The sequence below is a fragment of the Carassius gibelio genome, chromosome B4 (genome assembly GCF_023724105.1).
Source record: "Carassius gibelio isolate Cgi1373 ecotype wild population from Czech Republic chromosome B4, carGib1.2-hapl.c, whole genome shotgun sequence".
Classification (NCBI taxonomy): domain Eukaryota; kingdom Metazoa; phylum Chordata; class Actinopteri; order Cypriniformes; family Cyprinidae; genus Carassius; species Carassius gibelio.
This window is the reverse complement of record NC_068399.1, coordinates 12,067,609-12,084,457: the sequence shown is the minus strand read 5'-3', so window position 1 is coordinate 12,084,457 and position 16,849 is coordinate 12,067,609. Positions and strand designations below refer to the sequence as shown.

Genomic DNA, 16,849 nt, shown 5'->3' with positions numbered 1-16,849 from the left:
TTTCCTTCATCAACCACAAGAGGGCGGCATCAAGATTTTTTCTGAAGCAAACGCGTTATCAGTGACCTTTAAAAAATAATGAAAGACATTTAACGCTTCACTTCAGGCCTCGCAAAGGATTATGTGTCAGGTAACTAATGTCAAACAGCACAGGCAGTGTAATATAAATATTGAACTGAACAACTACATTTGAACAAGAAATAGTTAGAAGAAAGAACTAAATGGTTCCATCCACTGAGAAATTCATCTGGTGGTTGAGTAAATAAAGAATCAACAAAGTCAAATTTCAGTAAAAATGAGGCCGTTTATTTTAGGTTTAGACCATATTTAAGACCAGACCAGTCTCCTACCACATGGACACTGTATAAAATAAAATCACTTTCCCCATGCTTAAAGGTAAAAAGGCCTCTAAAACTCTATTTACACACCACATTTTAGTTCAGGTTGATGGGTAAATTCAGATTTAGTGGCTTATACAATCTTCAGTCAAAATCACAGACAGGCACACACTCAAACAGACAGTGGTAATGATGCTGAAATCAGTTTGCATGGTGGGAATCATTCAATTATACATTAAACAAAGCAAATAAAAAAAAATGTATATAAAAATAGTAATTCTAACTCCAATGAGGAACAGTTCAGAATATGTTACATAAGTTTTTTTCCTTTTTGTTTGAAATTTGTGTCCTTCTTATGTTCTAGTTTCTATAACCCCAAGGCATTTCTATTACACAACAAACAAAAAGACAGTGTTTCCATCTTCTGTGGTCAGTACAGAGAACCACTTCTCAGACTAAAGAATAATAATACAATTAAATCAAAAAAAGCCCCACACAGAATCTCATAAACCTGGGCACTGTGTTTAAAGTGCTAGTGAAAAGAACTTCAGGCCATTTCAGTAGTACAAATAATGCTAGAAAACAGTAAACGGATAAAACTGTGTCTAAAACATGTCCGTATTTGTTCTCTATTTTAACATTAAAAATAAAAAAAATAAGCATACATTTTACTGCATAAAGAATCAAGCATTTTTTTAAGACTGTTACCTTTTTTGCATTCTCATTCTCATTACTGCAATACAAATCGTATTATAAAAAATTAGAAAAAAAAAATATTGTTTTCAAATCAAATACATCACAGTAATAAGACTAATGAGAATAATGAAGAACATTGAGAATAATAATAATAATGAGAATTCCTCAAAAGTAAACCACCCATGAAAAAATCATGACAATAATGTCACAGTAAAAAAAAAAAAATAATAATAATAAATCTATGGTCTCTAATTATTCTTCATGTTCTTTACGCAAAATATTTTGTTCTTATGATTACAGGATGAAATATTATATAACAAAGTTATTTGAGATAACACAGTATAGTCACAGAGGTGGATCCGTTTCTGCTACAGTACATCATGAATACTCTTTCACAAACACACAAAAACACAACAGACCAAAAAAAAAGAAGAAACGAAAGAACGTGTTAAAGCCATTGTCTTGGGACAGTCACATTATGAAGGGAAGATCCCAGGAGGATAAAATCACTGAACATGCATGTTTCGCGTCCCTCATCTGGGCAGCAGCATTCGTTCTATTGCACACTGCAGATGCTCCCAGTTGCTCCAGCTATACAGCAGCAGACACACGCATACGAAAGTCCCGAACATGTGTAGACGACTCCGCATCAGTGGAGCGGAAAACTTAGCAGCAGTGGAGACGCACACCAAGATCACGGTGACGATGGCCAGCATGATGTTGATGCATTTTCCCAGCAGCACTTTGGCGTCGGCGCTTTCCAACTGCACAACCTGCTGCTGCTGCTGCTGTAACTCCAACTTACTCACTCGCGTCTGACAAACTTCTAAAGCATCCTGCGGAGAGGAAGAGAAAGATACACAACTCCAGTTTTTTAATCCGATTGTCCAAGCAGCGGTTCAAAGAGATTGCGGATCTTTAATATAAGGGCTCCTTGAGGGATTATGGAGCACTTTTGCATTGGTGAAGATCTACAGAAAACGTATGCTCCAAGTTCCGTCATTAACAAAGTCAGAATATTTGGTGTCTAGATACAGTTAAGTGGAGTGAGATTTTACCGCGGGATGTTGTGGTTGTGGCTGGTTAGGATTAAAGCTCAAATTAACATTGAAAAGATAACTTCATTGTTTTATCACGATTAGAGTAACATAGTATTCCTTTTATTCAGCACTTTACATAAGCGTATGTGAGTGTTTTTGTGTAGGTCTGTACCTGTATATCCCGTGCTCGTTCATTAGCTTGATAGGCCATCTTCTCTTCAATGCTGGCTAGCTCCAGTTTGAGGTTTCCGGTTTCGTTTTGATGGAGCTCTGTGAGGTCGTTCAGCTGTTCTTCCAACCGCTCACACCTTACACAGAAGAATAACAATTAGGGAGAGTGTGTGAGAAATACAGAGTGGAAATGAAGAGTTGAAAGAGCCGGCTTATGTTGAGTGGCGTGCTGATGTCCCAACATGCCACAAATGGTCACAAGACACGTGGGAGCCGATGATATTTGGTATTCATGCTGATAATTACTTGCATGATATGGCCAATAATGAAAGATGAAATGTTGATATTATAAAATGTAACCTATTTTTTCATCCTAATTAAATAGAACACTAAAAGGGCTTCAAGTGGATTTTAGAAACAACATTATAAATCCAAAGTTCTATCGTGAAACTCTAGATTGGCGCAGGCTGACGTAAAGACATCATTATTCACATGGCGCAGCTGATTGGTTCTTTTTGTATCAGCAAAAAGATCTTTATCCAGAACACTTCATGTGTTACCAAGACTATTTACCTGAATCGCTCCTCTTGTAGTGTTTGCATAATACTGTCAAATTCACATCTAAACTGGGTCTTCAGCGTGTCAATGTCTTCTGACAGTAGATTCTGAGCTTCTCTCAGGTCCCTGATCTCCTCCCAGGCTTCCACCAGCCGGCTGCTGTTTTCCCCTTGGCCCTCTTCTCTCCCAGACCCTGGCACACCTGATCCAGTCACATGACCATTACTCTCAATGGACATTGACGTCTCTGTGGAGCACTCGTCATCGCTTGGATATTTGGGTTTAGGGGTTATGGTGGCGCTGCCGCTCAGATTTCGGGCCCCCCCTTCCACCTGCAGCCCACTTCCTGTATCCATGGTGCTCTTCAGGTGTGCAATGTTGTCCGCGCTACCAAATTTGTTGCGAATGAGGTTTGCAATCCCTTTGGACTTGCTGAAGAAGAACGGTGGCGACAGTGAAACTCCCGGACCGATAGTTTTGACTTTCTCCAAATGTGAGTGGTGCCCACTTCCTGTGACCACACTGTCCTTGGGGTTGTCTTTGAGCAGCTCATTTTCTTTGGAGTGTGGTGGCATGTGTTTGGTCAAATTTGAGAGGTCCCACTCCTTCAGCTTCCGTTGATACTGCTCTAGCTTCTTCTGAAGCTGAGCGATATTGTGTGCCGTTTTCTGGTTCTTTTTCTCAAACACTTGTTTGATGCGGCTGCTCTGCTGCTTGTCGGCACTGTTAATGAGTTTGAGATACTCAGCCACGTTCTCATCCTGTAAATTTTGCTCAATTCTCAGCTGCTCTTTCACTTTCAGCACTTTCTGCTGTAGGGTGTTCAGACCAGCGCGTGATCGTGGGGTGTCCCGTACCACCAGATTAGAATCCAGATCTAAACAAGTCTCTGAACCTCCTCTACGCATGACCATTGGCACGCTGAGGGTGTTCACATCACCACCTCTCTCTGCCTGAAAAGAATGGAGAGAGACTAAAATTAATCATTTTAGAATGGATACAATAAAGTGTCACACAAAGAGCTTGTGTTTAGTACTGGCCAAAATAATAACAATACATTTGATAGATGTCTTTAGCTACATAATGGTTCAGAATTTCTCCAATGCAGGGCTCGTCAATCAAATTGTTTTGACAGGTTAATCGCTCATTCATTAGTCCAAGTAATAAAGGTTTACTTGTCCAGAATTTTTTTTTTAATAATATTAAAACAATAAGACACTCTAGGGCTGTTAACATTAAAAACTATTTCCGTTGGCTAACTTGTTTTGAATTTTCATCTCTCTCACACAGAGATTTCTTATGGACTTGTTACTGTCAACATATTATCCATAATCATAACAATGTAATAAAATCAGAGACATTCTTTCCAAAGTTTACTGCTTCTCTCATTATTTTCTGTTACTAGAGAAGCACTAAACGTTTTAACTAGCAGTAAAATTCTCTTTCACTTTCCCATTAAAAAAATATCCACTTGTCCTGGACATGCAAAATAACGACTATAGATGAAGGAAATGGTTATTGTGTACCTATAGTAGTAAATAAAGATTTGGGTCAACAATTTTTTGACTGAAATAAGCCGTGGACCAAATGGAGTGGAAGAAATTCCTCTCAGAATGAGGAAATGAATGAAGCCCTTCATAAGGTCACTTTACAATCCTGTGAAATGGGTTGGCAATAATAAGCCATCCCCAGGGTCCTGAAGAACATAAATTCATTCAGGCAAACTAAAAGGGTAGTTAGTCCAAAAACAATTTTCAGGGCAATGCAGTGGTCCAGTGGACCTTCCATGTTCTGCATGCACACTGCACTTTGGTACCCACTCAAAAAATTTACTGTATGTCATTTTTTTGACTGTACTAAAGCATACAAAATATATACATTCGCAGATAATTAAGAAACACGCTAAATTAGTTTTCTTGTTTCTCTGAAAAACAATGGCACAGCCAGTTATTCTTCTTCTTAAATGTGTGATTCCACCCACAACCAATTTTCCCCAATAGTATTTCGACACTCCAGGTTGCCAGTTGGTGTAAAAAACAGTGTACTGGAGCCATGGAAGCGAGCAAACCAACTGGGTCAGAGATCCAAGTGTTAAGGTGCCGTTAACACAAAATGCGTCTTTGCGTCGAATAAGTTTTTTACAATAGTGCAGCACTCCACTTTGAAACGTGATGCAATAACAGAAACAAAAACAACAAACAAAAGCTCACAAAGCTGACCCCGCCTCCGTGGTCTTCTGATTGATCCACTGTTTTGGAACTGCCATTGATAAGCAGCGTTTCATCTAGAAGCTAATTTTTTTTTTATTTATTTAACTTGACACGGCCTTTTAAAAATTTGGCATTCATGTGCAAGATGCTGCAAAAGATGCATGACGCAAGCGCAATGGTCATACATACGTATTTACCTAGAAAAACAATGTGCAAAAGTGGCACACTGGAATGGAAAAACGAATGGTGAACATCCCCTAAAGCCTTAAGCAATATCAGTCCATAGAAATAAATCATTTAAGGTAGATTTCAAATGTTCAAGGACCCTACTTAATGATGTTTTGGGCCTTTACTCAATCATGTCAAACTCACATTAATCTTCCATGCAACACAAAATGATATATTTACTAAATAATGTCCCAGGTGCTAAAACGGATGCTGATTTAAACTGTCAAGCCCCAAAAAGACTACAAAAGTAGTGCATAAAGACCTCATAACCTCATAGCATTTTGATAGTTTTAGAATTTAAATGATTAATTCATTTTCCGTTCTGAAAACCCTTCTGTTGTTGGGCTAAATTTCTTCCCAGCAGCTCTATACAAATCAGAGATGGTGCTTTAAATGAATTATTTGAAGCAGACAGTCGATTTTTGAGCTAAAGTGGAAACAAATTAATAGCTAACAAGATGAAAAATACAGAAATTACATGAGGATGAATAAATGGTGACACTAAGTAATTTTGGTTGAATTAGCCCTTTAAATTGCCCGGGATGAATCATCTCTTCTACAGGATTGTGAAGATGGTTCATTTTCATCAGGCCACGCTCGAGCCTTACTAAGAGCTACATTCAGCATCTCAACACGTACAAACAACACTAACAAGAGACAGATGGAGGCTGCAGTTTTCAAACATATGAGCCATCGCTAGCTTTAGAAAAGCTCTTTTCAGAGCAAAATACTTATTATTATCAGCTCTTAGTGGTGAATTATTTGTGTACGCTTATATAAAACTTAATTCAAATGTCCAAATGTCAGATATTTGCAATGAAATTAAGTCTGTTACCATGGCAGCTAGCCATGAAGCAGTAACAGGCCGACAGAGATCAGGGACAGAGGCTTTTATGACTCGAACTGCAGTCAAGGAGAGGGAAGATAATACAAGCATATGCAGACAACATGTCAACTCAAGCATTAGTGGCTTGAAGTTCATGAATCTGAAAAGAAATAATAATAATAATAAAAAAAAAACCTTCTGGTGAATCATAATTTTGACACCAGATACATTCATTATTTTATTCAATACGTGCATCAATCAAAACATTTTTCAAATCGAATATGTTCACTTAATCTGCAAAGGAAGAACAATTATGATGCTGTTAATATCAAAACAGTTCAATATCATCCACTTATTTGGACTGTCACAGGTTAAAAGAGCACGACTTTTCTTGTCAAATGGCGTTTAATGATTAATGCTTGTGAAAGAGCTCTAATCATGTTTGCGCATGTGTCACTGAAGCAACTCTGAACCTCTTCTAACTTTGACCAGACTGTATCCGTGTCTTCAGGGCAGAAACGGTGCTCTGGAGAACTAGGTCAGTCAGATCTAACGTGTCTGCTCATCTAACCTTCCTTACTTTCTCCTTCCTGTGACACACACACCTGGCATCTGATTTACGTCATCAGTAATTTGTGCAATCTGGAATTTGTCTTTTGTTTTTTTTACATGCAGATTTCTTTAAAAATATTGGCATATAACTTTTTTTCTTGGATGATAATCTTAAATACTTAAAGGATGAGTTCACTTCCAGAATAAAAATTGCCTAATAATTTCTTGCACTAGCTTGGTCTTGTGTGTTATGTAGTCATGTTGGAATGATCAAGTGTGACCATAATAATATAATAATAATAGTTTCAACTTAAAATATTTTGTTACCCCACTGACTTAAACGTTTTGTCTAGTCCAGGAGTTCTGCTCCAACACTAATTAAAACTCACCTTTCTGTAGCTTTCTATTCAGGCCACCCCTGGTCTAGTCAACTAAAATATCTTTTAGTTTAAAATAAGTTTACGCGACTCAAAAAAGTTAGCGGGGTAACACATTATTTGAAGTTGACTCAAATTCTTTTTTACAGTGTTAAGAAGAAAATCAGATGGACCTTGTTACTACTTCTGCCTGGGTCACGCATGACCATTCAAATGTGACTGCATAAAGCTGTGGACAAGCATCACAGAGCTAGAACAAAATGAGCATTTGTGGTTAAAAAAGTAAAAAAAATTCCGCTAGATATAAAACCCTTATTCCTCAGCTTGAAAATGCGATTTGGACCTTCATCCCACTGCTCCCCATTGAATTCTACTATATGGAGTCAAATCCTGGAATTTTTCCTGTAATTAATGTATTTTTGACTGAAGAAAGAAAAACATCAACATCTTGGATGAACATGGCGTTTAAGTTCAAAACTAATCCTTTAAAATAACCTTAAAACATAATAATGTATCTAAATGAACCCTGTCTATCACATGTCTGAGTCATATTTCTTTTCCCCAATTATTTTTAACTTCACTATAAAGCATTATAATAATTCCACATAACAACAATTACGCATGCACATATATATGAACAGAATCTCCCTCTGATCTTAACAAACCTGTTAGTTTACATATTACAAGTACATCATGTTATTCTCTGTAAACCTAACGCCTGACTGAGGTTTACACCCCTACTGAACTAAACTGAACAAGGAATGTGTGTACTGAGATTGTATAATCCAACCCTTGATTATTACTGGAGAGAGAGAGAGAGAGAGAAAGAGAGAGAGGGGTTAAGATAAAAAGATTAGAGTTAGCATGTGGCCAGTGGAAGTGACCTCACAGCGGGCCTATCATGTGAAGAGCTCTCAGCCTCTGAGCACAGAACAGCTCTGTACACAGAAGACTTATAAAACCCTTGTGCGATGCTTGTTCACATGCTTTACATAATGCTGATGTCTACAGAAAGAACACTGTTGAAATGAAACTACATGAAATTCAAATCAAAACGCCAATGGAATTTCCTTTCTGACACACTCAAACAAGCAGACCACAAAAAAGCACTTATCATTTGCATTTAACAGTTTGAGTGCCAGATAAAATGAGAAAATGAGGAAGTGAAAAAAAAAAAAACAAAGGGCTGAGATGGCGGTTTCTGACACAATTAATTTGTATTTTGACATCCCAGATGCAGCTGCATACACACTTCTCTTATTACACACACAACACAGAGAGTAAGAGTGTCAGTTTTCAGCCCGAAAAGGGAAACCAGTGTTTTGTAAACTCAAATGTAATCTGAAATCTAACGTTCAAAGGCTGGGACAGTTGTAGTGGAACAAGTTTTTCTACTGGCAATCCCCTAAAGATAAACGATCAGATTGAACTGGTTAAACTGCATACACAGGTGGTGTGACTATGCATACTTTACAGGGTTTCCGACACAAATTTGCATCATCCTACATACTGAACAAAACAATAGTGCTTTTCACATCTTAATGTTTTATCAAAATACAGTTCATTTTAATTGTAAAAACTGCAATTTAATTGTAAAAACTGCTTATTATAAATAAAATAAAAAACATAAATACAAATCACATACTCTCTTTAGAACGTACTTATTATTTACTTCGCAACGGCTGAAAACAATGTTTTATATAGTGAGATTGTCTATAATACAAATGGACCTCGTGTTGTCATTGTCCTGACACTCAGTTGCATCGCTTTACCGCCATTTCAGACTCATCTACTATGGCCTTGTGGTATAATGAAGTGTCTATTGAATGCACACCTCAGTATCTCGCTGGAAGTAATATGTCTTAAGTCGTAGTAATTTAAGAATACTGTGAATTTTCTTTTCACATCAATTTTTCGTCTATATAGTTGGGAAATAGGCAAATTTGGTTGCAGCCTTTGTTTTTGCGTCAAGTCAGAGGATAACGCAACAAATATATGTTGTATATTGATTGTCATTAGTCATTATTATTATTTAGCATTACACAGTTGCGAGTTGTTGTTCCACTTATGGTGGCAAACAAGAATTGTATACATATAGAAGCTACTAGGCACAAAGTCCAAAACATAATTCCCACAAACAAAAGCCCAAAGATGTGTTCACTCACTTTCTTCTGACTCCACCCCCCATCCCCAACCCCACCCCCTTAGAGGTAATGTGATAAAACCTATAGCAAAACTGCACAATAAACAGCCAAATTCAAGCAAAGGGCAAAGGGAAGCAAGCATCAAACTGGTTTATATCTGTTTGCATTAAGTACTAAAAAAGAGTCAAAAAAGGTCCTGGTTGAAATGTCCATTTGTGTGGATAACTGCCTGTCTTTGGCATCCAGGGCTTTCTTCTCCAACTGTGGAATATGCTGCAGGAAACAGTTATGTTGTAATAATTGTAAACTGTAAAAGGAAGTAACAAAAAAAAAACTGAGAAAGTGTTTCTGAGCACTGTCAGAGGTGCTCATAGACTATGAAAGTATTGACCACGGAGTTATTTGTGCCGCTTTATAACCCTTGAGCGTTTATACACACACTTGTATGTGTTAAAACACCCATCTCTGCAAGTATGCTTGTCATCACAGTCATTTTCCTCTTAAGTGAAAGCAAACACATGTATAACAGTATATTGGATCTGGGCAGCTCTTAAAGTGACAGCAGTCTTAATATTCTTGCTGTGTGTCATTCATGTTAATCAAACAGCAAAAGAGAGAAAATCTCTCACTGCTCTTCTAAACCACTTTTATAATAAGAAATATATATTTTATCTACACAGAGAAGAATAAGCAGTGTTTATGTAGAAGCCCTCTTACATGAAGAGCAATAAACTATCACACTATAATGAGGTCAGTTCATCTCATATCAGGATCTGACACTGAAACCCATAGTTTCTTCAATACTATAGAGAAACAAGCTCATTTAAATTGAAGAGATCATTTAAGCCTTTACCTGTAGAATTGCAGTCTCAAAAGTAAAAACAGAGGCATGTGGCACTCTAAAGTAACTGTAAATACAAGAAAGTAAAGCACTCTGGGACACAAGAAATAACTGTGCCTTAAATTCTTTGTGTAAATACGACAGGTCAGAAGCTGTCTGTTATCACACTGTTGTCTGTGAACACGTATCTGCATGAAGACACACATACAGTAGATACTCGGGTGTGTCCAGCATGTGCGTCCTGCAGAAACTTGCTCTGTCTGCTTGTCACGTGACTAACTTCATAGAAACTCCAAGCCAGAGGGCAAAGACATGTTTGCCTTCAAAACTATGTTCAAACTTCTCTAAAACACACGAGCAAATGTATTTCACATAATGGCCATTTAAAGAAGCACATGCACAGACATAAAAAATTCAATGACGTGATATCATAATTAATTTCCTGTACCTTATCCGTCCTCACTCAAGAACTGAAACGCTTCATGTATGCACATTTACAAAGAAAATAAACCTTGCTTACATGGCATAATTAAACAGAGTGACAAAAATCATAGTTAATGCTTTAAAAGCGAGAATTGGACTTTAAAATAAACTGACCGAAAAAAATGTAAACGACTCACTAACTGTTTTTTTTGTGCAGATCTTTGAGGTCCGCTTATAATGTTATCAAGATTTTTTTTTTACATAAAAAAAAAAAACTATTAAGAAGTTATAGGCTGTTTTCTGTTTGTTTTGACCCCCTCATCACAATGCTCTGTTTGAATAGGTGTGGCGGATTGTAGACTCAGAGTAAACAGCCACTATGATTGGCTAATAATTGTGTCAACATCCTTCACAGGTGGACGCTGCTGTGATATAGGTTAAAAACTATCTGTTTAACAGACAATGCAATAGCGATCACGTAATAAAAACATTAGCTGTGGTGGATGAGGAGATACCCCCTCACAATGTAAAGCACTTCGAGTGCTTAGAAAAGCGCTATATTAATGTAAGGAATTATTATTATTATTATTATTATTATTATTATTATTATTATTATTATTATTATACCCATATCCATTAATATAAGCTGATTTTAGACCAACAAGCCTGAAACAGGATGTTTTTAAAAGTACTGTGACCTCAAAAGATCAAGGTTATTTTGGTTTTTCAGTTCGAGACCTTTTTAAAACACTTGCCAAGTTCTCAGAAATGCATTCGTGTTGGTTTCGCATTACTTTGGAATAATTCAATAAATAAATGAAAACGTCCATCACTGTCAAAGAAAGGTTTATAAATGTTGACTAAATGTCATGTGGTGTAACCGAGCATAAAAAGCATTAACATTTTCCTCACATCTTAATTCATTTTGTTTTTCCAAGTATTTTTAACAAATTTAATGAATTGCTAAATTTCATATATTCATATAAAATTATTTGAAGGGTCACACCACAAGACATATTCATCCTGAACTAACCATATTGTGCAAATGTGTGTGGTTGATGTCTTTACATTTTGAGTTAAATGACTCTGTGCGTACAAGATTAATAGGCAATTTTACACTCATAAATCAATTCACAAAATAAACATATTTTAGCTTTCCAAAGAAAAGCCTTTCCCTGTATATTTCCATTGTAAGCTCATTACTATTAAGCCCCCTTTTGTTTGCTTTTACAAACTCTGTGATGCGTCAATTGCTTTCTGTAGAAATCAACAATGTCAGATGCTCAATTTTATTAAACCCAGAACATTCCTTTAATCTGTTTTTCCCCAGTACACTACACACATCTTATATCTCTTCCAATATAGCAGGAAGATAAAATACTAGATCCATCCTCATCCACAAATCTTGTCTTCGCAGAGAGCACTCTGGGGCACAGCCAGTTCCACGATCTTATTTGTGACACACACACACACACACACACACAATAGTAGAGCAGTAAGTTATGGCCACATCGGACAGTTTCACAACAGAGACGGAAACAGTAATAACTCTGAGTGAGACTGAGAGAGTGTGTCAGGAGTGCAAACATCTGACGTGAACAGCACCGCTGATGGGAGCGTTCTAGTGTTTTTAGCATTGCATCATGCTTCACATGCTGGTGAGGGGGTTGAGGGGGATTCTACAGGTAACCCTGGAAACAACAGGAATGCAGGACACCCATGACCACCAAAACATCCCCAGAACAACAGCTTCATTCTCACGTGTTTGCGTGCATACAGTAGTAAGTCATATAAATTAAATTAAAATTAAATTAAAAATTTAATTATATAAATTATAATTATGTTATTTATTATATAAATGATGACAAAATCACCATTGAGAGAAATTCCCTCAAAAAAATAACAAATAATAATTTCTACAAGTCTGCCAACATTTTCACCGGTCCAAACACCAAAAATATTACATTTCTTTAATGTTGTAAGAACTAGTGTTCGTACATTGCTTTTGTGTTCCTCTGGCTCAAGTTGAAGAGCATTGTGTTAGCAGCGCAAGGTTGTGGGTTCGATTCCCAGGGAACACATGTTAGGTAAAATATGTTAGCCTGAATGACTGTAAGTCGCTTTGGATAAAAGTGTCTGCTAAATGCATAAATTAAATTAATTAAATTTCTTTTTTATAAATGTCTTTACATTTATTATTGGTCACACTTTATTACAAGGGCCAATTCTTGCTATTAACAAACCATTAACTATGACTTCAGCCTCAATAAACTTCTAATTTGCTGTTTATTAATAGTTAGTAAAGTAGTTGTTAAGAATATGCTCATGTACAATATGTGCTTTATGAGTACTAATAAATAGCTAATATGTTAATAATAGACATGCTAATAAGCCACTAGTTAAAAGTAAGAATTGTTCACTCTTCTAAAGTGTTACATTACTTTTTAATATTTTGTTTATGGTTACATCACTTTTTGTAACCCTCATCACAAAGTAGGGGTGGGCGATATCTCGATATTTAAAATATATCGAGATATTTTTTAAACACGATATGGATTTTGACATATCGTATATATCGATATATTGTTTATATTCTGATTCCGCCACTTTGCTTGTTTGCCTTCCCTGTGCTGTGCTCGCCCCCGCTCGAAAAGATCAAAAGTCGGTCATGCACTTACATCAAATCGCGAAATGGACTAATATCTGCAAATATTAACCCGGAAAAGTCTATTTAAATATGAATCCTGCATGTTCTGCGTGTCTGTGTCAACGAATGGAGCAGAAGCGCGTCTTCATTCATTAAACACGGAAGCTCGCATAACGCTCGCGCTGATTTCATTGTCTTTCCTCTCTCTAAATAAAGACGTGAACACATGAGGAACATCTCCAGAACTGCACTGAGAGTCACTTCATGAGCATATGACCGTTTGATTTGAGTAAGACTAGCTCATATCACATCATAGACTGTGGTATCACATACACAGAACTGTGAAGGTAAACCCGTCAAAATAAAAGTATTTGACAGAAATCTATTACTATTGTACAGCAGAATGTAGATAGCCCACTACTAGTACTATTAAAATGAAACGAACATAATTTTATAAGGAATAATCACACAACATTTCTCCCATGTTTTATTTTTAATAGTAAATCCCCTTTGTTTACCAAAAAATAAAGTTTAATAATTAGAAGATAAATTAAATTAATGTTTTATGCCTTCATTTGATAATCAGAAAAATGTAAATACACAGAATTTCTGAAGGGAAAAAAACATTTCACATAAGGCTATTTTAAGAATTGTTTTTAACTAATTAAGTTGTTTTTATGCATTTAAATAATTGCACATGCTAAAACACAGAATTAGGTAACAATAAAACATATGGTGAAGAAAAAAATAAAATGTTTCATAGGCCCCTTAACATGTAATATTTGCCATATTTGTTTTTGAAGTAGTTTTTTGTGGGTTATTTTTCCTGTAAAGATATCGAGATATATATCGTATATCGAGATATAGCAAAATATATCGAGATATATTTTTTGCTCCATATCGCCCAGCCCTATCACAAAGTATGAAATACAAATGTACATATCTGCCAGCTTTACATGACCAAAATGTTCAAAGAATCAGACGTTCATTTTGAAATTCAAGTAAATGAATATAAAACCAATTCAGGTAGATGATAGATCTGCAAATGTGTTTATTTTTGTGTTTTTAGGAGCCCCAAAGTGTCAAAACCCAATTCGTATAGCATCACTTAAGCATTAGTCACATGAACTCAACATATGTTTCCATTTGATCTGTCATTTAATCAATACTTCAGCCACTGGGGAGATCCATAAAGGCAGCTTCACTAACGCAACACGTTTGATACGTCAAAGCATACACGTAAAGCAATTCAATAACGAAAGGCTAATCGAATGTGTTTTACGTTCTTTCTCTCCATTAACGCCAGGCTTAGTAATGCACTGGCAGACACATTCAAAACAATCAGAGACCCTTCCATCCTCTAACCCTGCATCTCTGCTAACAGCATGTAAATGGGTTTCCTCCAAGAACCTCATTTAAACAGACTGATTCAGTGCTGCTAATGCACTCATTTACTTCACTTGAAAGTGCACAAATACTCTTTAGGTTTAGCAATGCAAACCAACACGTTCTTTTAACAAAGTGGCAACAGCATCAGTCTGGCACACACATTGTCTTGGTGCCAGGGGTCGGGGGTCTACACACAAACACACACACACGTTGGTTGGACACAGAAGCACTTGTTCTGCTTACAACAGCCGACTCAAGACCAGAGCACATGCCCCAGCAGGCCACCATCACCCCAGTGTTTCCAATCGCATTTCAATGTGGTTTAGGCGTGTGTGTGCAACAGATACTTGGAATTGAGATTTTCATGAATGCTGAAGCGTCGCCATTAACTCGTTCTGTTACGGCAAACTCCAGCGCAACCGGTCCAACTGGGGTTAAGTATCATTCGATCCAGTGACCTCTGAACACACTCTCCGAAGAGAGACACAGCTTCAGCATTACTGAACTACTTTACTACTCAGCTTATTTTTAGGATGTTTATACCAGACCTAGTTACAAAAAAAAAAAAAAATGATTAAAATAATGAAATAATTATAATAACCAAGAGATTTTTAACAAATAGTAGATTCCCATCTAGTGCTTTTAGAACTGGTTCCAATTCATGATGGAAATTCCACTGGCATTCCTTTTGGAATTTTTGTTGTTGTTGTTGTTCGTGCTTGAGCATCGTGCATAGATCATGCAAATAACTGGAATGGATCGGGCATGAACACTACTGTTCAAAAATATGGAGTCGGTAAGAGACGTCGAAAAGTCTCTTGTGCCCTCCAAGGCTGCATTTATTTCATGAAAAATACAGTAAAAGTATTGCAATATTACAAATTTAAAATAATTGTTTTCTGTTTTCATACGTTTTTAAATTGTTATTTATTCCTGTAATGGCAAAGATGAATTTTCAGCAGCCTGTACTTTCCCGATCCTTCAGAAATCATTCTAATATGCCAATTTGACATTCAATGAGCATTTCTTATATATAATCAATATTTTTGTGTAAACCATGATATTATGTAAATGTATTCACTGCAACTTTTTTTTTGATTCTGCGTATTAATTACTTTTAGTTTTTTAAAATCTTACTATTCTCAAATTTTGAATGGTAATGTACTATGCCAGGGATGTCAACTAACCTTGAGGTAAATGTTACTTTTATGAGATTTACAAACTATAATATTTGAATTAAAGAACTATTTTGAAAAAAAAAGAAAAAAAAGAAAGAAACCAAGACATAATGTCTCGGAAAATAGCAGTAAATTATTTTTTGAGGTATATGTTGCCATTTTTAGAGGTTTAACAGAGATATCATATTACTATATAGATTATAAAGGTTGTAGATGCAATGCACATTAATAAGATACCCTTAATAGATTTAAACCTTGTAAAACCACAGTAATGATAACTATGCAAATAAAACAACACGACAGCAGTGCCATATCATGCATGTAAAAGACAGTAAAATCGCGGTACGTTAACAGAACCACTGTAACAAAACCATTGTTTACATCAAAACAATAGGCTGGTTGGAGTATTATTAGTAAAATTAAAGATATTTCAGAAAAGCACGCTTAACAAGAAAAACAACATCTTCTTCGGAGCCATAAACAGCAGAAACACATTTGCTCATTCAATATCCAGACATATCATGCACAGTGTCAGGGTTAGATAACGCGCTGCATGGATGGATTAAACACACTTAAGCATAACTACCATTTCGCAGTGAAAGAAAGAGTTCCTCTCGAGTTCAGGTAAAGTTCTGTCGGCGCTGGGCATAGTTCAGTTCACTTCGGTCCGGTCCGGTCAAACTAGACTCTCTTGTGCGATTTCGGTTCGCTACATTGTGTCGCAGGTTGCGGGGCGCCGCCGCGCGCTCTCGGTCCGTGGACTCCTCTTTGTAATCTGCGCGACACACACATTCACTCACACACACACACGGTCACAGCCACTCAACCCTCGAGCACACTTATCTGGTGAGAGAGAGAGAGAGAGGGGGGGGAGGAGCTGGACGCGAGCTCATCATTACGTCACAGCCATTTAGGGGCGGTACAACAGGTGGTCAAATGTGTTCTTTTCTTTCATCAAAATAAAAAATGTCATTTTAAAGTAGCTCTATATATATTGAGAAAAATTAATGATTTTTTTTTCGTATTAATCTGATCAAAAATGCAGTTTTTGGTAATTCTTACCCTTTTTTTTCCTTTATGTTTTTTATGTGTTTTTTTTATTTTATTTTATTGTGAACTCCTTTTAGGCTTAAATTTATTTTAAGAAACTTAGAAATGTTGCCTTAGCAACTACTAAATAATAACATATTAAATATAATAATAATAATATAGGTGAAGTACTCAAATTTCC

At 36.4% G+C, this 16,849-nt stretch overlaps 1 protein-coding gene across 1 annotated transcript; it reads right to left on the bottom strand.

The window, feature by feature from the left end:
* Nucleotides 1–284: 284 nt before the first annotated feature.
* LOC127956197 (transmembrane and coiled-coil domain protein 3) lies at nt 285–16,458 on the bottom strand. Its single transcript, XM_052553977.1, has 4 exons — nt 16,205–16,458; nt 2,819–3,756; nt 2,247–2,382; nt 285–1,870 (listed from the first exon to the last, which is right to left on the bottom strand). The coding sequence occupies exons 1-4, from the start codon at nt 16,265–16,267 to the stop codon at nt 1,568–1,570; spliced, it is 1,440 nt and encodes a 479-aa protein (XP_052409937.1). The 5' UTR covers nt 16,268–16,458; the 3' UTR covers nt 285–1,567.
* Between the last annotated feature and the right edge of the window lie 391 nt (nt 16,459–16,849).

Bases quoted from the DNA above. Each gene is read 5' to 3' on its own strand.
- LOC127956197 (XM_052553977.1), bottom strand. From the start codon at position 16,267: ATGCCCAGCGCCGACAGAACTTTACCTGAACTCGAGAGGAACTCTTTC. The intron at 2,383-2,818 runs GTAAATAGTCTT...CTTCTGTGTAAG, and splicing joins CTACAAGAGGAGCGATTCAG to GTGTGAGCGGTTGGAAGAAC. The intron at 1,871-2,246 runs GTACAGACCTAC...TCCTCTCCGCAG, and splicing joins AACGAGCACGGGATATACAG to GATGCTTTAGAAGTTTGTCA.